This window comes from Chiloscyllium plagiosum, unplaced genomic scaffold (genome assembly GCF_037043375.1).
Source record: "Chiloscyllium plagiosum isolate Xiang-an unplaced genomic scaffold, Cpla_swu_hap1 HiC_scaffold_5, whole genome shotgun sequence".
NCBI lineage: Eukaryota > Metazoa > Chordata > Chondrichthyes > Orectolobiformes > Hemiscylliidae > Chiloscyllium > Chiloscyllium plagiosum.
Window position 1 is genome coordinate 137,035,632 of NW_028270143.1, and position 22,982 is coordinate 137,058,613.

Here is a 22,982-nt window from a genome sequence, read left to right on the forward strand (position 1 = left end):
CTGAGGGAGTGCCGCACTGTCGAAGAGTCAGTGCTGAGAGAGTGCCGCTCTGTCGGAGGGTCAGTGTTGAGGGAGTGGGCACTGTCGGAGGGGTCATTGCTGAGGGAGCGCCGCACTGTCGGAGGGTCAGTGCTGAGGGAGTGCCGCACTGTCGGAGGGTCAGTGCTGAGGGAGTGCCGCACTGTCGGAGGGTCAGTGCTGAGGGAATGCCGCACTGTTGGAGGGTCAGTGCTGAGGGAGCGCGCACTGTCGGAGGGTCAGTGCTGAGGGAGTGCTGAAATGTCGGAGGGTCAGTGCTGAGGGAGTGCTGCACTGTCGGAGGGTCAGTGCTGAGGGAACGCCGCACTGTCGGAGGGTCAGTGCTGAGGGAGTGGGCACTGTCGGAGGGTCAGTGCTGAGGGAGTGCCATACTGTCGGAGGGTCAGTGCTGAGGGAACGCCGCACTGTCGGAGGGTCAGTGCTGAGGGAGTGCCGCACTGTCGGAGGGTCAGTGCTGAGGGAGTGCTGCACTGTCGGTGGGTCAGTGCTGAGGGAACGCCGCACTGTCGGAGGGTCAGTGCTGAGGGAGTGCCATACTGTCGGAGGGTCAGTGCTGAGGGAACGCCGCACTGTCGGAGGGTCAGTGCTGAGGGAGTGGGCCCTGTCGGAGGGTCAGTGCTGAGAGAGTGCGCACTGTCGGAGGGTCAGTGCTGAGGGAGTGCTGCACTGTCGGAGGGTCAGTGCTGAGGGTGTGCGCACTGTCGGAGGGTCAGTGCTGAGGGAGTGGGCACTGTCGGAAGGTCAGTGCTGAGGGTGTGCGCACTGTCGGAAGGTCAGTGCTGAGGGTGTGGGCACTGTTGGAAGGTCAGTGCTGAGGGTGTGCGCACTGTTGGAAGGTCAGTGCTGAGAGAGTGCGCACTGGCAGAGGGTCAGTGCTGAGGGAGTGCTGCACTGTCGGAGGGTCAGTGCTGAGGGAGTGCTGCACTGTCGGAGGGTCAGTGCTGAGGGAGTGCGCACTGTCGGAGGGTCAGTGCTGAGGGAGTGCTGCACTGTCGGAGGGTCAGTGCTGAGGGAACGCCGCACTGTCGGAGGGTCAGTGCTGAGGGAGTGCCGCACTGTCGGAGGGTCAGTGCTGAGGGAGTGCTGCACTGTCGGTGGGTCAGTGCTGAGGGAACGCCGCACTGTCGGAGGGTCAGTGCTGAGGGAGTGCCATACTGTCGGAGGGTCAGTGCTGAGGGAACGCCGCACTGTCGGAGGGTCAGTGCTGAGGGAGTGGGCCCTGTCGGAGGGTCAGTGCTGAGAGAGTGCGCACTGTCGGAGGGTCAGTGCTGAGGGAGTGCTGCACTGTCGGAGGGTCAGTGCTGAGGGTGTGTGCACTGTCGGAGGGTCAGTGCTGAGGGAGTGGGCACTGTTGGAAGGTCAGTGCTGAGGGTGTGCGCACTGTCGGAGGGTCAGTGCTGAGGGTGTGGGCACTGTTGGAAGGTCAGTGCTGAGGGTGTGCGCACTGTTGGAAGGTCAGTGCTGAGAGAGTGCGCACTGTCAGAGGGTCAGTGCTGAGGGAGTGCTGCACTGTCGGAGGGTCAGTGCTGAGGGAGTGCTGCACTGTCGGAGGGTCAGTGCTGAGGGAGTGCGCACTGTCGGAGGGTCAGTGCTGAGGGAGTGCTGCACTGTCGGAGGGTCAGTGCTGAGGGAGTGCCGCACTGTCGGAGGGTCAGTGCTGAGGGAGTGCCGCACTGTTGGAGGGTCAGTGCTGAGGGAATGCCGCACTGTCGGAGGGTCAGTGCTGAGGGAGTGCCGCACTGTCGGAGGGTCAGTGCTGAGGGAGTGCCGCACTGTCGGAGGGTCAGTGCTGAGGGAGCGGGCACTGTCAGAGGGTCAGTGCTGAGGGAGTGGGCACTGTCGGAGGGTCCGTGCTGAGGGAGTGCTGCACTGTCGGACGTTCAGTGCTGAGGGAGTGGGCACTGTCGGAGGGTCAATGCTGAGGGAATGGGCACTGTCGGAGGGTCAGTGCTGAGGGAGTGCCGCACTGTCGGAGGGTCAGTGCTGAGGGAGCGGGCACTGTCAGAGGGTCAGTGCTGAGGGAGTGGGCACTGTCGGAGGGTCCGTGCTGAGGGAGTGCTGCACTGTCGGACGTTCAGTGCTGAGGGAGTGGGCACTGTCGGAGGGTCAGTGCTGAGGGAGTGCCGCACTGTCGGAGGGTCAGTGCTGAGGGAGTGGGCACTGTCGGAGGGTCAGTGCTGAGGGAGTGCCGCACTGTCGGAGGGTCAGTGCTGAGGGAGTGGGCACTGTCGGAGGGTCAGTGCTGAGGGAGTGCCGCACTGTCGGAGGGTCAGTGCTGAGGAAGTGCGCACTGTCGGAGGGTCAGTGCTGAGGGAGTGCGCACTGTCGGAGGGTCAGTGCTGAGGGAGTGGACACTGTCGGAGGGTCAGTGCTGAGGGAGTGGGCACTGTCGGAGGGTCAGTGCTGAGGGAGTGGTCACTGTCGGAGGGTCAGTGCTGAGGGAGTGCCGCACTGTCGGAGGGTCAGTGCTGAGGGAGTGGACACTGTCGGAGGGTCAGTGCTGAGGGAGTGGGCACTGTCGGAGGGTCCGTGCTGAGGGAGTGCCGCACTGTCGGAGGGTCAGTGCTGAGGGAGTGCTGCACTGTCGGAGGGTCAGTGCTGAGGGAGTGTCACACTGTCGGAGGGTCAGTGCTGAGGGAGTGCGCACTGTCAGAGGGTCAGTGCTGAGGGAGTGCCGCACTGTCGGAGGGTCAGTGCTGAGGGAGTGCTGCACTGTCGGAGGGTCAGTGCTGAGGGAGTGCCGCACTGTCGGAGGGTCAGTGCTGAGGGAGTGGGCACTGTCGGAGGGTCAGTGCTGAGGGAGTGCCGCACTGCCGGAGGGTCAGTGCTGAGGGAGTGCCGCACTGTCGGAGGGTCAGTGCTGAGGGAGTGGGCACTGTCGGAGGGTCAGTGCTGAGAGAGTGCCGCACTGTCGGAGGGTCAGTGCTGAGGGAGCGCCACACTGTCGGAGGGTCAGTGCTGAGGGAGTGCCGCACTGCCGGAGGGTCAGTGCTGAGGGAGCGCCACACTGTCGGAGGGTCAGTGCTGAGGGAGTGCCGCACTGCCGGAGGGTCAGTGCTGAGGGAGCGCCACACTGTCGGAGGGTCAGTGCTGAGGGAGTGCCGCACTGCCGGAGGGTCAGTGCTGAGGGAGTGCCGCACTGCCGGAGGGTCAGTGCTGAGGGAGTGCCGCACTGCCGGAGGGTCAGTGCTGAGGGAGTGCCGCACTGTCAGAGGGTCAGTGCTGAGGGAGTGCCGCACTGTCGGAGGGTCAGTGCTGAGGGAGTGGACACTGTCGGAGGGTCAGTGCTGAGGGAGTGGGCACTGTCGGAGGGTCAGTGCTGAGAGAGTGGGCACTGTCGGAGGGTCAGTGCTGAGGGAGTGCCGCACTGTCGGAGGGTCAGTGCTGAGGGAGTGCCGCACTGTCGGAGGGTCAGTGCTGAGGGAGTGCCGCTCTGTCGGAGGGTCTGGGCCCTGACCGGGGCCTCTCGGAGGAGCCTCTATTCCCGGGAATGGAGCGGCCCACAGCCTCGCGCCGCGTTTCCCGCCTTACTCTGGGTACCGGTCTCTCTGTCACAGTGTGTGTCTCTCACCCTCACCCTCTCTGTCACAGTGTGTGTCTCTGTTCGTGTCTCTCACCCTCACCCTGTGTCTCGGTTCCGCTCCCGGTTTGTGATCCTCCAGAAACAGCGCCACCGCGCGGACCGGAGCACCGCCCCTTCCCCGGATCTGACCCTCAAACCCCGCCCCTTCCCCGGATCTGACCCTCAAACCCCGCCCCTTCCCCGGATCTGACCCTCAAACCCCGCCCCTTCCCCGGATCTGACCCTCAAACCCCGCCCCTTCCCCGGATCTGACCCTCAAACCCCGCCCCTTCCCCGGATCTGACCCTCAAACCCCGCCCCTTCCCCGGATCTGACCCTCAAACCCACCCCTTCAAGTCTCCGCCCCTTCTAAACCCCGCCCTATCCGCCCCTGTATTCTATCCCCGCCCTCCCCGGACCCCCTCTCCCTCATGTAGCCCCTCCCTCACACAATTACTCAGGCGGCCCCTCACACCCCCTCCCCAACCTCACACCCCCCCACCCTCACACCCCCTCCCCACCCTCACACCCCCTCCCCACCCTCACAACCCCCACCCTCACACCCCCTCCCCACCCTCACAACCCCCACCCTCACACCCCCTCCCCACCCTCACACCCCCCCACCCTCACACCCCCTCCCCACCCTCACACCCCCTCCCCACCCTCACAACCCCCACCCTCACACCCCCTCCCCACCCTCACACCCCCTCCCCACCCTCACAACCCCCACCCTCACTCCCCCCCACCCTCACACCCCCCCACCCTCACTCCCCCTCCCCCACCCTCACACCCCCTCCCCACCCTCACACCCCCCCACCCTCACACCCCCTCCCCACCCTCACACCCCCCCACCCTCACACCCCCTCCCCACCCTCACACCCCCTCCCCACCCTCACACCCCCCCACCCTCACTCCCCCTCCCCCACCCTCACACCCCCTCCCCACCCTCACACCCCTCCCCACCCTCACACCCCCTCCCCACCCTCACACCCTCCCCACCCTCACACCCCCCCACCCTCACACCCCCTCCCCACCCTCACACCCCCCCACCCTCACACCCCCTCCCCACCCTCACAACCCCCACCCTCACACCCCCTCCCACCCTCACACCCCCTCCCCACCCTCACTCCCCCCACCCTCACACCCCCTCCCCACCCTCACACCCCCTCCCCCACCCTCACACCCCCTCCTCACCCTCACTCCCCCTCCCCCACCCTCACACCCCCTCCCCCACCCTCACACCCCCTCCTCACCCTCACTCCCCCTCCCCCACCCTCACACCCCCTCCCCACCCTCACACCCCCCCCACCCTCACAACCCCTCCCCACCCTCACACCCCCTCCCCACCCTCACACCCCCCCACCCTCACACCCCCTCCCCACCCTCACAACCCCCACCCTCACACCCCCTCCCCACCCTCACACCCCCCCACCCTCACACCCCCTCCCCACCCTCACAACCCCCACCCTCACACCCCCCCCACCCTCACACCCCCCCACCCTCACACCCCCTCCCCACCCTCACACCCCCTCCCCACCCTCACAACCCCCACCCTCACACCCCCTCCCCACCCTCACATCCCCCTCCCTCACACCCCCTCCCCACCCTCACACCCCCTCCCCACCCTCACAAACCCCACCCTTACACCCCCTCCCCACCCTCACACCCCCTCCCCACCCTCACAACCCCCCACCCTCACACCCCCTCCCCACCCTCACACCCTCCACACCCTCACACCCTCCCCCACCCTCACTCCCCCTCCTCACCCTCACTCCCCCTCCCCACCCTCACACCCCCTCCTCACCCACACTCCCCCTCCCCCACCCTCACACTCCCCCACCCTCACACACCCCCCCCACCCTCACACCCCCTCCTCACCCTCACTCCCCCCCACCCTCACACCCCCTCCCCACCCTCACTCCCCCTCCTCACCCTCACACCCCCTCCCCACCCTCACACCCCCTCCTCACCCTCACTCCCCCCCACCCTCACACCCCCCTCCTCACCCTCACTCCCCCTCCCCCACCCTCACACCCCCCCACCCTCCCACCCCCTCCTCACCCTCACTCCCCACCACCCTCACACCCCCTCCTCACCCTCACACCCCCTCCCCACCCTCACTCCCCCTCCCCACCCTCACACCCCCTCCTCACCCTCACTCCCCCCCACCCTCACACTCCCTCCTCACCCTCACTCCCCCTCCCCCACCCTCACACCCCCCCACCCTCACACCCCCTCCTCACCCTCACACCCCCTCCCCACCCTCACTCCCCCTCCCCACCCTCACTCCCCCTCCCCACCCTCACACCCCCTCCCCACCCTCACTCCCCCTCCTCACCCTCACTCCCCCCCACCCTCACACCCCCTCCTCACCCTCACTCCCCCTCCCCCACCCTCACACCCCCCCACCCTCACACCCCCTCCTCACCCTCACTCCCCCTCCCCCACCCTCACACCCCCTCCTCACCCTCACACCCCCTCCCCACCCTCACTCCCCCTCCCCACCCTCACACCCCCTCCTCACCCTCACTCCCCCCCACCCTCACACCCCCTCCTCACCCTCACTCCCCCTCCCCCACCCTCACACCTCCTCCCCACCCTCACACCCCCCCACCCTCACACCTCCTCCCCACCCTCACACCCCCTCCCCACCCTCACAACCCCCACCCTCACACCCCCTCCCCACCCTCACACCCCCTCCCCCACCCTCACACCCCCTCCTCACCCTCACTCCCCCTCCCCCACCCTCACACCCCCCTCCTCACCCTCACTCCCCCTCCCCACCCTCACACACCCCCCCCACCCTCACACCCCCTCCTCACCCTCACTCCCCCCCACCCTCACACCCCCTCCCCACCCTCACACCCCCTCCTCACCCTCACTCCCCCTCCTCACCCTCACTCCCCCTCCCCACCCTCACACCCCCTCCCCACCCTCACACCCCCCACCCTCACACCCCCTCCTCACCCTCACTCCCCCTCCCCACCCTCACACCCCCTCCCCACCCTCACACCCCCTCCTCACCCTCACTCCCCCTCCTCACCCTCACTCCCCCTCCCCACCCTCACTCCCCCTCCTCACCCTCACTCCCCCTCCCCGCCCTCACACCCCCTCCTCACCCACACTCCCCCTCCCCCACCCTCACACCCCCCACCCTCACACCCCCTCCTCACCCTCACTCCCCCCCACCCTCACACCCCCTCCTCACCCTCACACCCCCTCCCCACCCTCACACCCTCCACACCCTCACACCCTCCCCCACCCTCACTCCCCCTCCTCACCCTCACTCCCCCTCCCCACCCTCACACCCCCTCCTCACCCACACTCCCCCTCCCCCACCCTCACACTCCCCCACCCTCACACACCCCCCCCACCCTCACACCCCCTCCTCACCCTCACTCCCCCCCACCCTCACACCCCCTCCCCACCCTCACTCCCCCTCCTCACCCTCACACCCCCTCCCCACCCTCACACCCCCTCCTCACCCTCACTCCCCCCCACCCTCACACCCCCTCCTCACCCTCACTCCCCCTCCCCCACCCTCACACCCCCCCACCCTCACACCCCCTCCTCACCCTCACTCCCCACCACCCTCACACCCCCTCCTCACCCTCACACCCCCTCCCCACCCTCACTCCCCCTCCCCACCCTCACACCCCCTCCTCACCCTCACTCCCCCCCACCCTCACACTCCCTCCTCACCCTCACTCCCCCTCCCCCACCCTCACACCCCCCCACCCTCACACCCCCTCCTCACCCTCACACCCCCTCCCCACCCTCACTCCCCCTCCCCACCCTCACTCCCCCTCCCCACCCTCACACCCCCTCCCCACCCTCACTCCCCCTCCTCACCCTCACTCCCCCCCACCCTCACACCCCCTCCTCACCCTCACTCCCCCTCCCCCACCCTCACACCCCCCCACCCTCACACCCCCTCCTCACCCTCACTCCCCCTCCCCCACCCTCACACCCCCTCCTCACCCTCACACCCCCTCCCCACCCTCACTCCCCCTCCCCACCCTCACTCCCCCTCCCCACCCTCACACCCCCTCCTCACCCTCACTCCCCCCCACCCTCACACCCCCTCCTCACCCTCACTCCCCCTCCCCCACCCTCACACCTCCTCCCCACCCTCACACCCCCCCACCCTCACACCTCCTCCCCACCCTCACACCCCCTCCCCACCCTCACAACCCCCACCCTCACACCCCCTCCCCACCCTCACACCCCCTCCCCCACCCTCACACCCCCTCCTCACCCTCACTCCCCCTCCCCCACCCTCACACCCCCTCCTCACCCTCACTCCCCCTCCCCACCCTCACACACCCCCCCCACCCTCACACCCCCTCCTCACCCTCACTCCCCCCCACCCTCACTCCCCCTCCCCACCCTCACACACCCCCCCCACCCTCACACCCCCTCCTCACCCTCACTCCCCCTCCTCACCCTCACTCCCCCTCCCCACCCTCACACCCCCTCCCCACCCTCACACCCCCCACCCTCACACCCCCTCCTCACCCTCACTCCCCCTCCCCACCCTCACACCCCCTCCCCACCCTCACACCCCCTCCTCACCCTCACTCCCCCTCCCCACCCTCACTCCCCCTCCTCACCCTCACTCCCCCTCCCCGCCCTCACACCCCCTCCTCACCCACACTCCCCCTCCCCCACCCTCACACCCCCCCACCCTCACACCCCCTCCTCACCCTCACTCCCCCCCACCCTCACACCCCCTCCTCACCCTCACACCCCCTCCCCACCCTCACACCCCCTCCTCACCCTCACTCCCCCCCACCCTCACACCCCCTCCTCACCCTCACTCACCCTCCCCCACCCTCACACCCCCCCACCCTCACACCCCCTCCTCACCCTCACACCCCCTCCTCACCCTCACTCCCCACCACCCTCACACACCCTCCTCACCCTCACACCCCCTCCCCACCCTCACTCCCCCTCCCCACCCTCACACCCCCTCCTCACCCTCACTCCCCCCCCACCCTCACACTCCCTCCTCACCCTCACTCCCCCTCCCCCACCCTCACACCCCCCCACCCTCACACCCCCTCCTCACCCTCACACCCCCTCCTCACCCTCACACCCCCTCCCCACCCTCACTCCCCCTCCCCACCCTCACTCCCCCTCCCCACCCTCACACCCCCTCCCCACCCTCACTCCCCCTCCTCACCCTCACTCCCCCCCACCCTCACACCCCCTCCTCACCCTCACTCCCCCTCCCCCACCCTCACACCCCCTCCTCACCCTCACTCCCCCTCCCCCACCCTCACACCCCCTCCTCACCCTCACACCCCCTCCCCACCCTCACTCCCCCTCCCCACCCTCACTCCCCCTCCCCACCCTCACACCCCCTCCTCACCCTCACTCCCCCCCACCCTCACACCCCCTCCTCACCCTCACTCCCCCTCCCCCACCCTCACACCTCCTCCCCACCCTCACACCCCCCCACCCTCACACCTCCTCCCCACCCTCACAACCCCCACCCTCACACCCCCTCCCCACCCTCACACCCCCTCCCCCACCCTCACACCCCCTCCTCACCCTCACCTCCCCCACCCTCACACCCCCTCCTCACCCTCACTCCCCCCTCCCCACCCTCACACCCCCTCCCCACCCTCACACCCCCCCACCCTCACACCCCCTCCCCACCCTCACACCCCCCCACCTTCACAACCCCCACCCTCACACCCCCTCCCCACCCTCACACCCCCCCACCCTCACACCCCCCCCACCCTCCCAACCCCCACCCTCACACCCCCTCCCCACCCTCACACCCCCCCACCCTACACCCCCTCCCCACCCTCACAACCCCCACCCTCACACCCCCTCCCCACCCTCACACCCCCCCACCCTCACACCCCCTCCCCACCCTCACACCCTCACACCCCCTCCCCACCCTCACACCCCCCCACCCTCACACCCCCTCCCCACCCTCACACCCCCTCCCCCACCCTCACACCCCCTCCTCACCCTCACTCCCCCTCCCCCACCCTCACACCCCCTCCTCACCCTCACTCCCCCTCCCCCACCCTCACACCCCCTCCCCACCCTCACACCCCCCCCACCCTCACAACCCCTCCCCACCCTCACACCCCCTCCCCACCCTCACACCCCCCCACCCTCACACCCCCTCCCCACCCTCACAACCCCCACCCTCACACCCCCTCCCCACCCTCACACCCCCCCCACCCTCACACCCCCTCCCCACCCTCACAACCCCCACCCTCACACCCCCCCACCCTCACACCCCCTCCCCACCCTCACAACCCCCACCCTCACACCCCCTCCCCACCCTCACACCCCCCCACCCTCACACCCCCCTCCCCACCCTCACACCCCCTCCCCACCCTCACAAACCCCACCCTTACACCCCCTCCCCACCCTCACACCCCCTCCCCACCCTCACAACCCCCACCCTCACACCCCCTCCCCACCCTCACCACACCCTCCACACCCCCTCACACCCTCCCCCACCCTCACACCCCCTCCCCACCCTCACACCCCCCCACCCTCACACCCCCTCCCCACCCTCACAACCCCCACCCTCACACCCCCTCCCCACCCTCACAACCCCCACCCTCACACCCCCTCCCCACCCTCACACCCTCCCCCACCCTCACAGCCCCCCCCCTCACACCCTCCACACCCTCACACCCCCCCCCACCCTCACCCCCCCCACCCTCATACCGCCCCACCCTCACACCCCCTCCCCACCCTCACAACCCCCACCCTCACACCCCCTCCCCACCCTCACACCCCCTCCCCACCCTCACAACCCCCACCCTCACACCCCCTCCCCACCCTCACACCCTCCCCCACCCTCACACCCCCCCACCCTCACACCCCCCCACCCTCACACTCTCCACACCCTCACACCCCCCCCCACCCTCACACCCCCCCCACCCTCACACCCTCCACACCCTCACACCCCTCACACCCTCCCCCACCCTCACACCCCCCCACCCTCACACCCTCCCCACCCTCACGCCCTCCGACACCCTCACACCCTCCCCCACCCTCACACCCCCCCCACCCTCACACCCCCCCACCCTCACACACCCCCACCCTCACACCCTCCACACCCTCACACCCCCCCCACCCTCACACCCCCCCACCCTCACACCCTCCCCACCCTCACACCCCACCACCCTCACTCCCCCTCCCCACCCTCACACCCCCCCCACCCTCACACCCCCCCACCCTCACACCCCCCCCCCACCCTCACACCCCCCCCACCCTCACACCCCCCCACCCTCACACCCTCCCCCACCCTCACACCCCCCCACCCCCACACCCTCCACACCCTCACACCCCCCCACCCTCACACCCTCACACCCCCTCCCCACCCTCACACCCCCCCCACCCTCACACCTCCCCACCCTCACACCCCCCCCACCCTCACACCCTCCCCACCCTCACACCCCCCACCCTCACACCCTCCCCACCCTCACACCCCCCCACCCTCACACCCCCCCACCCTCACACCCCTCCCCTCCCTCACACCCTCCCCACCCTCACACCCCCCCCACCCTCACACCCCCCCCACCCTCACACTCCCCCACCCTCACACCCTCCCCACCCTCACACCCACCCCACCCTCACACTCCCCCACCCTCACACCCCCTCCCCACCCTCACAACCCCCACCCTCACACCCCCTCCCCACCCTCACACCCCCCCACCCTCACACCCCCTCCCCACCCTCACACCCCCCCACCCTCACACCCCCTCCCCACCCTCACACCCCCTCCCCACCCTCACAACCCCCACCCTCACACCCCCTCCGCACCCTCACACCCCCTCCCCACCCTCACACCCCCCCACCCTCACACCCTCCCCACCCTCACACTCCCCCACCCTCACACCCTCCCCACCCTCACTCCCCCCCACCCTCGCACCCCCTCCCCACCCTCACACCCCCCCACCCTCACACCCCCTCCCCACCCTCACACTCCCCCACCCTCACACCCCCCCCACCCTCACACCCCCCCCCACCCTCACACCCCCCCACCCTCACACCCTCCCCACCCTCACACCCTCCACACCCTCACACCCCCCCACCCTCACACCCCCCCCACCCTCACACCCCCCCACCCTCACACCCCCCCCACCCTCACACCCCACCACCCTCACACCCCCCCTCCCTCACACCCCCTCCCCACCCTCACACCCCCCCACCCTCACACCCCCTCCCCACCCTCACACCCCCCCACCCTCACACTCCCCCACCCTCACACCCTCCAAACCCTCACACCCCCCCACCCTCACACCCCCTCCCCACCCTCACACCCCCCCACCCTCACACCCCCCCCACCCTCACACCTCCCCACCCTCACACCTCCCCACCCTCACACCCCCCCCCACCCTCACACCGCCTCCGCACCCTCACACCCCCTCCCCACCCTCACACCTCCCCACCCTCACACCCCCCCACCCTCACACCCTCCCCCCCCTCACACCCTCCCCACCCTCACACCCTCCCCCCCCTCACACCCCCCCCACACTCACACCCCCCCACCCTCACACCCTCCCCACCCTCACACCCCCCCCACCCTCACACCCTCCCCACCGTCACACTCCCCCACCCTCACACCCTCCCCACCCTCACACCCCCCCACCCTCGCACCCCCTCCCCACCCTCACACCCCCCCACCCTCACACCCCCTCCCCACCCTCACACTCCCCCACCCTCACACCCCCCCCACCCTCACACCCCCCCACCCTCACACCGTCCCCACCCTCACACCCCCCACCCTCGCACCCCCTCCCCACCCTCACACCCCCCCACCCTCACACCCCCTCCCCACCCTCACACTCCCCCACCCTCACACCCTCCCCACCCTCACACTCCCCCACCCTCACACCCCCTCCCCACCCTCACACCCCCCCACCCTCGCACCCCCTCCCCACCCTCACACCCTCCCCACCCTCACACTCCCTCCCCACCCTCACACCCCCTCCCCACCCTCACACCCCCTCCCCACCCTCGCAGCCCCACACCCTCACACCCCCTCCCCACCCTCGCACCCCCTCCCCACCCTCACACCCCCTCCCCACCCTCACAACCCCTCCCCACCCTCACACCCCCTCCCCACCCTCACACCCCCCACCCTCACACGCCCTCCCCACCCTCGCAACCCCTCCCCACCCTCACAACCCCTCCCCACCCTCACACCCCCCCACCCTCACACCCCCTCCCCACCCTCACAACCCCTCCCCACCCTCACTCCCCCTCCCCACCCTCACACCCCCTCCCCACCCTCACACCCCCTCCCCACCCTCGCACCCCCTCCCCACCCTCACAACCCCACACCCTCACACCCCCTCCCCACCCTCAACCCCCTCCCCACCCTCACACTCCCCCACCCTCACACCCCCCCCACCCTCACACTCCCCCACCCTCACACCCCCCCACCCTCACACCCCCCCACCCTCACACTCCCCCACCCTCACACCTCCCCACCCTCACACCCCCCCCACCCTCACACCCCCTCCGCACCCTCACACCCCCTCCCCACCCTCACACCCCCCCACCCTCACACCCTCCCCACCCTCACACTCCCCCACCCTCACACCCTCCCCACCCTCACACCCCCCCACCCTCGCACCCCCTCCCCACCCTCACACCCCCTCCCCACCCTCACACCCCCCCACCCTCGCACACCCTCCCCACCCTCACACCCCCTCCCCACCCTCGCACCACCTCCCCACCCTCACACCCCCTCCCCACCCTCGCACCACCTCCCCACCCTCACACCCCCCCACCCTCGCACCCCCTCCCCACCCTCGCACCACCTCCCCACCCTCACACCCCCCCACCCTCGCACACCCTCCCCACCCTCACACCCTCCCCACCCTCACACCCCCTCCCCACGCTCACACCCCCTCCCCACGCTCACACCCCCCTCCTACCTCACAACCCCTCCCCACCCTCACACCCCCCCACCCTCACAACCCCTCCCCACCCTCACACCCGCCACCCTCACACCTCCCACCCTCACTCCCCCTCCCCACCCTCACACACCCTCCCCACCCGCACACCTCCTCATCACCCGCACACCTCCTCCCCACCCTCACTCCCCCACCCTCACACCCCCGACCCTCACATTTCCCCCACCTCACACACCCCGCCCTCACACCCCCGCCCCACGCTCACCCCCCCCACCCTCACATCTCATCATCACCCGCACACCTCCTCATCATCCTCACACATACCTCCCCACCCTCACACCCTTCCCTCTCACACTACCCCTTCCTCACACACCAACTCCCTCACATACACCCTCCCCTTCACAAACCACCTCCCTCACTCATCCACTCTCCTCCACACACTATCTCCCTCAAACACACCATTCCCCACCCCTCCCTCACACACACTCCGTCATACACAACCTCCTCCCTCACACATAACCTCACCCCCAGACACAACCTCACTCAATACACCCTCCACCTCGCTTTCCCTCACAAACACCCTCCGTCACACCACTTCCTCCCTCACAGACCACTTCCCTCGCACCCACTCCCCACTAACACACACCCTCCCTCATCCACCCCCTCTCTCTCCCACTCACCTCCCTCCTTCATACACCCCCACTTCCCCCTCCCCCTCCCCCCTCTTCCCCCCCCTCCCCCTCCCCCCTCTTCCCCACTCTCCCCCTCCCCCTCCCCCCTCTTCCCCACTCTTCCCCATCCCCACTCTTCCCCATCTCCACTCTTCCCCCTCCCCCTCCCCACTCTTCCCCCACCTTCCCCTCCCCACTCTTCCCCCCCTCCCCCCCACTCTTCCTCCCCCTCCCCCTGGCACTGGAGGATGGGAGAGGTGCTGTGAGGAAGGGGATGTGAAGAACGAAGGAGAACGAGAGGAGAGAATGCGTGTGGGTGTGACTGAGTGAGAAAGGAGTGAAGGAGGGAGTGGGCGAAAGAGTGCTGGAACCGAATCAGGCGCTGGTTAATATTTTCCTCATGTTGTGCCCATAAACCGCTTAATGGCATCCAGATGTATTGTGCCCAGAAAGGAGAATGGTAATCAGATGTTTGTCTGCTTCCCACTCTCATTGCCCACTGAGTTGGATGGAATTTTCCACCTCCCAGCTGAACGATCGTTTCAGACTGAGCTCATTGGTTATATTTTATTTTGTTTTCCGACTGAAGATGGAGTGTTTGCTCTGAATATTTTTTGCAGTTCTCTGTAATGCTGTGTGCTGGTTTGGATTGGCAAAGACTGCAGAACGTGAGTCACTCAGAGAGGGAATGTGTGTGGTGGTTGTGGGTTGTGATTCTGAATTGGCTTTTGTAAAATTCTCTGCTGATTACATTTTTCTTCAAAAAATTTACTCTCTCCCTTCAACATGATCCCACTTTGAACTATTTCCTTTTCTCCAAACCTTGCCTCAGTCGTTCACAAACTCTTCAACCCTTTCAATCTCCTCATTACTCTCACATTCCTTCGTTGAATCCCTAATCATTTCCTGAAAATTTACTCATCAGACCTCATTAATCCAGAATAGGATCCCCATCGCTCCCTCGTAACAGTCACAGAGATCTACTGCACAGAAAAAGACCCTTCAGCCCGTCAAGTCCGCACCAGTTAAAACTGTTTAACTGTTCTAATCCCATTTTCCAGCACTTGGCCAACAGTGTTGTTTGCTTTGGCATTGCAAGTATACATCTAAATGCTCTTAAATGTGATGGGGGTTTCTGCCTCTATGACCATTACAGGCAGTAAGTTCCAGATTCCCCCTGCCCTCTGGGTGAGAAAAGATTTTCCGCATATCCCCTGTAGACTGCCTGCTCCTTACCTGCAATCTATGCCTCCTTAGTCATTCATTTCTCCATCAAGATGGAAAGGTTCCTGCCTGTCCTGTCTGACTTTCCTCATTCCTGAAGAAGGGCTCATGCCCGAAACGTCGATTCTCCTGTTCCCTGGATGCTGCCTGACCTGCTGCACTTTTCCAGCAACACATTTTCAGCTCTGATCTCCAGCATCTGCAGCCCTCACTTTTGCCCTGTCTGTGCCCCTTATCAGTTTAGACGTCTCAATCATGTCGCCTCAATCTCCTCTGCTCCAAAGAAATCAATCCCCTCTTTCCAATCTCTCCTCAATACTGAAACTGTCCAGAGAGACAGTGAGGGCTGCAGATGCTGGAGATCAGAGTCGAAAAGTGTGGTGCTGGAAAAGCACAGCCGGTCACGCAGCATCCGAGGAGCAGGAGAGCCAATGTTTTGGGCATAAGCCCTTCATCCTGATGTCGACTCTCCTGCTCCTCAGATGCTGCCTGACCGGCTGTGCTTTTCCCACACTGAAACTCTCCAGCCCAGGCAGCATCCTGGTAAATCTCCTCTGCACCCTGTCCACTGGGTGCAATCACCTCCATCCTGGACTGCGGATTCAGAACTGCACACGTTGGCTGTTGCCTAACCAATATTTAATACGGTGCCTCCCTGCTCTGAAACTCCATCCTTCAGTTAATAATGACGACTATCCCATATGCCTCCTTCACCACTTTATCCACCTTCCTGTGATACCTGAAGGAGGATCCCTCTGACCCGTGGGGATTCCCAGGGTCCTACCTTTCATCACATACCCCCTTGCCTTGCTTGTCCTGCCCAAGTGCATCACATCACACTTATCCGTACTGAATTCGGTTTAACACTGATCAGCCCATGTTTTACTCAAACTGAACAAAAGCCAGGATGCATCAGGGCACAGTTAGCCCATTACGAGATGTAATCGGTAATCACGTGTCCGACTAGGCTCTGGTTCTTACGCATGAACTAAATCAGTCGGATGCTAGGACATGACCTTCATGTGAAATGTACAGAGATGCACTTTCGATATCAGTCAATATCGTGACATCTTGTTACAACTTTGATCACATGCAACAAAACAAACAGCCCTCGTAGAAACTCGTACTCTATATCCAAATATTATTTTACTTGATCATTGATCTGTGGGGGAGATGAAGTTACCAATAATTGTATGATAAGTATGCTGCTCTGGTCATCAATTTAGCATTTGAATTAAAAGCTAACTAAATCAACCGAAAACAGATCTGCCCATCTATACCCTCCTGTAATCTAAGGCTCTCCTCCTTACAATTTACTGCCCACCAATTTTTGTATCATCTACTCTCCTCCATTCAAGTCTAAGTCATTTATGTAAACCACAAACAAACACCCAGGGCCCCAGCACTGATCGCTGCAGAACCCCTCTGACACTCAGACACTGAAGCAGTCCATGTCCAAATGCAACTAGATCTGACCCGGGCTTGCGCTGAAGTGCACAATTGACAGGCAGTTACTATCTCCAATAAGAGACAATCTAACCACTTCCCCGTGACAATGAATGCTGTTACCATCACTGAATTCCCCTATATGAACATCCTGGTGGTTCCCATTGGCCAGAAACTGAACTGGACTCATCACATAAACACATAACCATCACCAGGAGATCACCCATGTTTTTCAACTGATTAATTTGTGTGCATCGCCCATTGAAGGCAATACAGACCATCAAAGGTGAGGGCGAAAACCAGTTTAGATAATTTTAATCAATCAATAATTCTTGGATCCTGGAGAACTACCAGAAGATTGGAAAATGGCTAATGTGACAGCCCTATTCCAAAATGGAGGGAGGCAAAAAGTGGGTAACCATTGGCCAAGTGGCCAAATACCTATCGTTGGAAAGAATTGGAATCAATTATGAAGGCCTCCAGTCTGAAAAACAACCCTCCCACCACCACCCTCTGTCTTCCACCTTTGAGCCAGTTCTGTATCCAAATGGCTAGTTCTCCCTGTATTCCATGAGATCTAACCTTGCTAATCAGTCTCCCATGGGGAACCTTGTTGAATGCCTTACTAAAGTTCATATAGATCACATCTCTGCCCTCTTCAATCCTCTTTGTTACTTCTTCAAAAAACTCAATCAAGTTTGTGAGACATGATTTCCCACGCACAAAGCCATGTTGACTGTCCCGAATCAGTCCTTGCCTTTCCAAATACATGTGCGTCCTGTCCCTCAGGATTCCCTCCAACAACTTGCCCACCACCGAGGTCAGGCTCACCGGTCTATAGTTCCTGGCATGTCCTTATCACCCTTCTTAAACAGTGGCATGTACATCCTGTCCTGGAGTGCCACAAGGATCGGTGCTGGGCCCTCTACTTTTTGTCATTTACATAAATGATTTGGATGCGAGCATAAGAGGTACAGTTAGTAAGTTTGCAGATGACACCAAAATTGGAGGTGTAGTGGACAGTGAAGAGGGATACCTCAGATTACAACAGGATCTTGATCAGGTGGGCCAATGGGCTGAGAAGTGGCAGATGGAGTTTAATTCAGATAAATGCGAGGTGCTGTATTTTGGGAAAACAAATCTTAGCAGGACTTATACACTTAATGGTAAGGTCCTAGGGAGTGTTGGTGAACAAAGAGACCTTGGAGTGCAGGTTCTTGGCTCCTTGAAAGTGGACTCGCAGGTAGATAGGATAGTGAAGAAGGCGTTTGGTATGCTTTCCTTTATTGGTCAGAGTATTGAGTACAGGAGTTGGGAGGTCATGTTGCAGCTGTACAGGACATTGGTTAGGCCACTATTGGAATATTGCGTGCAATTCTGGTCTCCTTCCTATCGGAAAGATGTTGTGAAACTTGAAAGGGTTCAGAAAAAACTTCCAAGGATGTTGTCAGGGTTGAAGGATTTGAGCTATAGGGAGAGGCTGAACAGGGGCTGTTTTCCCTGGAGCGTCGGAGGCTGAGGGGTGACCTTATAGAGGTTTACAAAATTATGAGGGGCATGGATAGGATAAATAGGTAAAGCCTTTTCCCTGGAGTGGGGGAGTCCAGAACTAGAGGGCATAGGTTTATGTGAGAGGGGAAAGATATAAAAGGGACCTCAGGGGCAACGTTTTCAAACAGAGGGTAGTACATGTATGGAATGAGCTGCCAGAGGAAGTGGTGGAGGCTGATACAATTGCATCTTTTAAAAGGCATTTGGATGGGTATTTGAATAGGAAGGGTTTGGAGGGATATGGACCGGGTGCTGGCAGGTGAGACTTGATTCGGTTGGGGTATCTGGATGGGTTGGACCGAAGGGTCTGTTTCCGTGCTGTACATCTCTATGACTCTGAATAATAGCAGGACACTCGGAAAATCATAATCTAATCATGCAGAGTCAGCAGGACTTCATGAAAGGGAAATTGTATCTGACTAATTTATTGGAATATTTGAGGAAGTCTCAACCAGAGTGGATAGAGTGAACCAGTAGATGTGTTACCATGGATAAGTCATATGATAAGAGCCCATGGTGTGGAGGCAGTATAGTGGCATGGATAAGGAATTGGCAAATTGCCAGGAAACAGCAAGTGGGATGTCGGGTTCCTTTTCAGGTTGGTGAGCTGTGACCAGTGCGGTTCCATGGGATCAGTGTTGGGACTGCAACTGTTTACAGTATATGTTAAAGACTTGGAGGAGGAAGTGAATGTACTGTAGCCAAATTTGCAGATGTCACAAAAATAGGTGGAAAGGCAGGTTCCAAGAGGAATATAGACTGTTTACAGAGAGACATTGATAGATAGTTAAGTGGGTAAAGAGTTGGGAGAAAGTGGTGCATGGGTGGCAGTGACTCAGTGGTTAGCACTGCTGCCTCACAGCGCTAGGGACCTGGGTTCGATACCAGCCCTGGGTGACTGTGTGAAGTTTGCATATTCTCCCCCTGTCTGCGTGGGTTTCCTCCCACAATCCAAAGATGTGCAGGTCAGGTGAATTGGCCGTGCTAAATTGCCCGTAGTGTGAGGTGCATTAGTCAGAGGAAAATGGGTCTGGGTGGGTTACTCTTCGGAGGGTCGGTATGGACTTGTTGGGCTGAATGGCCTGTTTCCACACTGTAGATAATCTAATCTAATCAAAAAAGTCTAATGAAGGAAAATATGAAGTTGTTCAGGGTGTAGGTTTGCTCGCTGAGCTGTAGGTTTGATATCCAGATGTTTCATTACCTGGCTAGGTAACATCATCAGTGGCGACCTCCAAGTGAAGCGAAGCTGTTGTCTCCTGCTTTCTATTTATATCTTTTTCCTGGATGGGGTTCCTGGGGTTTGTGGTGATGTCATTTCCTGTTCATTTTCTGAGGGGTTGATAGATGGTATCTAGATCTATGTGTTTGTTTATGGCGTTGTGGTTGGAGTGCCAGGCCTCTAGGAATTCTCTGGCATGTCTTTGCTTAGCTGAAAATGTGTTGCTGGAAAAGCGCAGCAGGTCAGGCAGCATTCAGGGAACAGGAGAATCGACGTTTCGGGCATAAGCCCTTCTTCAGGAATGAGGAAAGTGTGTCCAGCAGGCTAAGATAAAAGGTAGGGAGATGATTGCAGGTTAGGAAGGCGGTGCTGAGTTCAAGTCATCGAACTGCAATCATCTTCCTGACCTCTCCGCCCCCACCCCACTCCGGCCTATCACCCTCACCTTGACCTCTCTCCACCTATCGCATTTCCAAAGCCCCTCCCCAAGTCCCTCCTCCCTACCTTTTATCTTAGCCTGCTGGACACACTTTCCTCATTCCTGAAGAAGTAATCAGGAAGGCTAATAGAATGTTGGCTCATCTTAAGAGGGGTTGAGTATAAGTTTAGCTTGGGACTCAGAGAGTGAGAGATGATCTCATTGAAACATTTAGAATTGTTAAGGGGCTTGACAGGGTCAATGCTCAGCAAATGTTTCCCTTCAATAGAGAGTCTAGGACTGGAGGGCATTGTCTCAAAATAAAGTGGCACCAATTTAACACTGACATGAGGAGGAATTTCTTCTGTCAGAAGGCTGAGCGTCTTTGGAACTTCATGCCTCAGACAGCTGTGGAGACAGGGCTCTTGTGTACATTAAAGGCTGAGATAGATTCAGCTGAGGTCGATACAAATAGACTGATGGCCTTGTGGTATTGATGGTGAGCTGTTAATCCAGACACCCAGGTAATGTCCTGAGGACCTGGGTTCAAATCTCACCACACCAGATAGTGGATTTTGAATTTAAAAGAAAAATCTGGAATTAAGCATCATGAAATCATTGTCAATGGTTGGAAGGTTTTTTATGGAAGGAAATTTGACTTCCTTAACTGGTCTAGTCTACATGTGACTCCAGACCCACAGCAATATGGTTGAATCTTAACTGCAATTTGGGTCCAGTGAGTAGTGCCCACGCCCCATAAGTGAATATTTTTGTTAAAAGTCAATCACCCTGTGTCTCTGAGAAGAAGCAAAAAATATTCTGGGAATCCAAGGTGGAGGACGGGAACATTTCTGGCTGTAAGAGAGTTTGAGGAGAGTTTACAGGTTACTGTGGATTATATCTGCAATAAATGCTGTTGGTTGCGAATCCTATCAGATCAGATGGATCAGTTGGAGAGACAGATAGAAGCGATGAGGAATTTGCAACAGCAACAGTATGTGATGGATGGCAGTTATAGGAAGGGGGGAAAGTCTCAGATACAGTCACATAGATGGGTTAACTCCAGGAAAGGTAAGAGAGTTAAGCAGCTAGGGCAGGAGTCTTTTGTGGATATACACATTTCAAACAGGTATGCTGCTTTGGAAAATGTAGGGGGTGATGGATTCTCAGGGGAACGTAGCACGAACAGCCAAGTTTCTGGTGTTGAGACTGACTCTAATACAATGAGGGGTACATTGGGTTTCAAGAGATCAATTGTGTTAGCGGACTCTCTAGTCAGAGGTACAGACAGACGTTTCTGTGGCCAGCAGAGAAAAAGCAGAATGGTGTGTTGTTTCCCTGGTGCCAGGATCAAGGATGTCTCAGAGAGGGTGCAGAATGTTCTTACGGGGGAGAGGGGCCAGCAGGAGGTCATTGTCCACATTGGAACCAACGATATTGGAAGGGAAAAGGTTGAGACTCTGAAGGGAGACTACAGAGAGTTAGGCAGAAATTTAAAAAGGAGGTCCTCGAGAGTAGTAATATCTGGATTACTCCCAGTGCTATGAGCTAGTGAGGGCAGGAATAGGAGGATAGAGCAGATGAATGCATGGCTGGGGAGCTGGTGTATGGGAGAAGGATTCACATTTTTGGATCATTGGAATCTCTTCTGGGGTAGAAGTGACCTGTACAAGAAGGACAGATTGCACCTAAATTGGAAGGGGACTAATATCCTGGCAGGGAAATTTGCTAGAACTGCTTGGGAGGATTTAAACTAGTAAGGTGGGGAGGGGTGGGACCCAGGGAGATAGTGAGGAAAGAGATCGATCTGAGACAGGTACAGCTGAGAATAGAAGCGAGTCAAACAGTCAGGGCAGGCAGAGACAAGGTAGGTCTAATAAATTAAACTGCATTTATTTCAATGCAAGGGGCCTAACAGGGAAGGCAGATGAACTCAGGGCATGGTTAGGAACATGGGACTGGGATATCATAACAACTACAGAAACATGGCTCAGGGATGGGCAGGACTGGCAGCTTAATGTTCCAGGATACAAATGCTACAGGAAGGATAGAAAGGGAGGCAAGAGAGGAGGGGGAGTGGCATTTTTGATAAGGGATAGCATTACAGCTGTGCTGAGGGAGGATATTCCCGGAAATACATCCAGGGACGTTATTTGGGTGGAACTGAGAAATAAGAAAGGGATGATCACCTTATTGGGATTGTATTATAGACCCCCCCCCCCCCAATAGTCAGAGGGAAATTGAGAAACAAACTTGTAAGGAGATCCCAGCTATCTGTAAGAATAATAGGGTAGTTATGGTAGGGGATTTTAACTTTCCAAACATAGACTGGGACTGCCATAGTGTTAAGGGTTTAGGAGAAATTTGTTAAGTGTGTACGTGAACATTTCTGATTCAGTATGTGGATGTACCTACTAGAGAAGGTGCAAAACTTGACCTACTCTTGGGAAATAAGGCAGGGCAGGTGACTGAGGTGTCAGTGGGGGAGCACTTTGGGGCCAGCGACCATAATTCTATTCGTTTTAAAATAGTGATGGAAAAGGATAGACCAGATCTAAAAGTTGAAGTTCTAAATTGGAGAAAGGCCAATTTTGATGGTATTAGGCAAGAACTTTCGAAAGCTGATTGGGGGGCAGATGTTCGCAGGTAAACGGACGGCTGGAAAATAGGAAGCCTTCAGAAATGAGATAACGAGAATCCAGAGAAAGTATATTCCTGTCAGGGTGAAAGGGAAGGCCTGGTAGGTATAGGGAATGCTGGATGACTAAAGAAATTGAGGGTTTGGTTAAGAAAAAGAAGGAAGCATATGTCAGGTATAGACAGGATAGATCGAGTGAATCCTTAGAAGAGTATAAAGGCAGTAGGAGTATACTTAAGAGGGAAATCAGGAGGGCAAAAAGGGGAGATGAGATAGCTTTGTCAAATAGAATTAAGGAGAATCCAA

At 60.6% G+C, this 22,982-nt stretch overlaps 1 protein-coding gene across 3 annotated transcripts in view; it reads right to left on the reverse strand.

Moving 5' to 3' along the window:
- Window positions 1–19,632, reverse strand: part of vps28 (VPS28 subunit of ESCRT-I) — a 35,772-nt gene extending 16,140 nt beyond the window's left edge. Inside the window, exon 1 of one of the 3 annotated variants that reach the window (XM_087987758.1) lies at window positions 19,603–19,632. In XM_087987758.1, coding sequence (XP_087843884.1) covers window positions 19,603–19,620 — 18 coding nt within the window. In that variant the 5' untranslated portion in view covers window positions 19,621–19,632. Of the gene's footprint in view, window positions 1–3,662; window positions 3,711–19,602 lie in introns of those variants that run through there. The other 2 variants (XM_087987759.1, XM_087987760.1) reach the window with 2 other exon arrangements.
- Window positions 19,633–22,982: the final 3,350 nt, after the last annotated feature.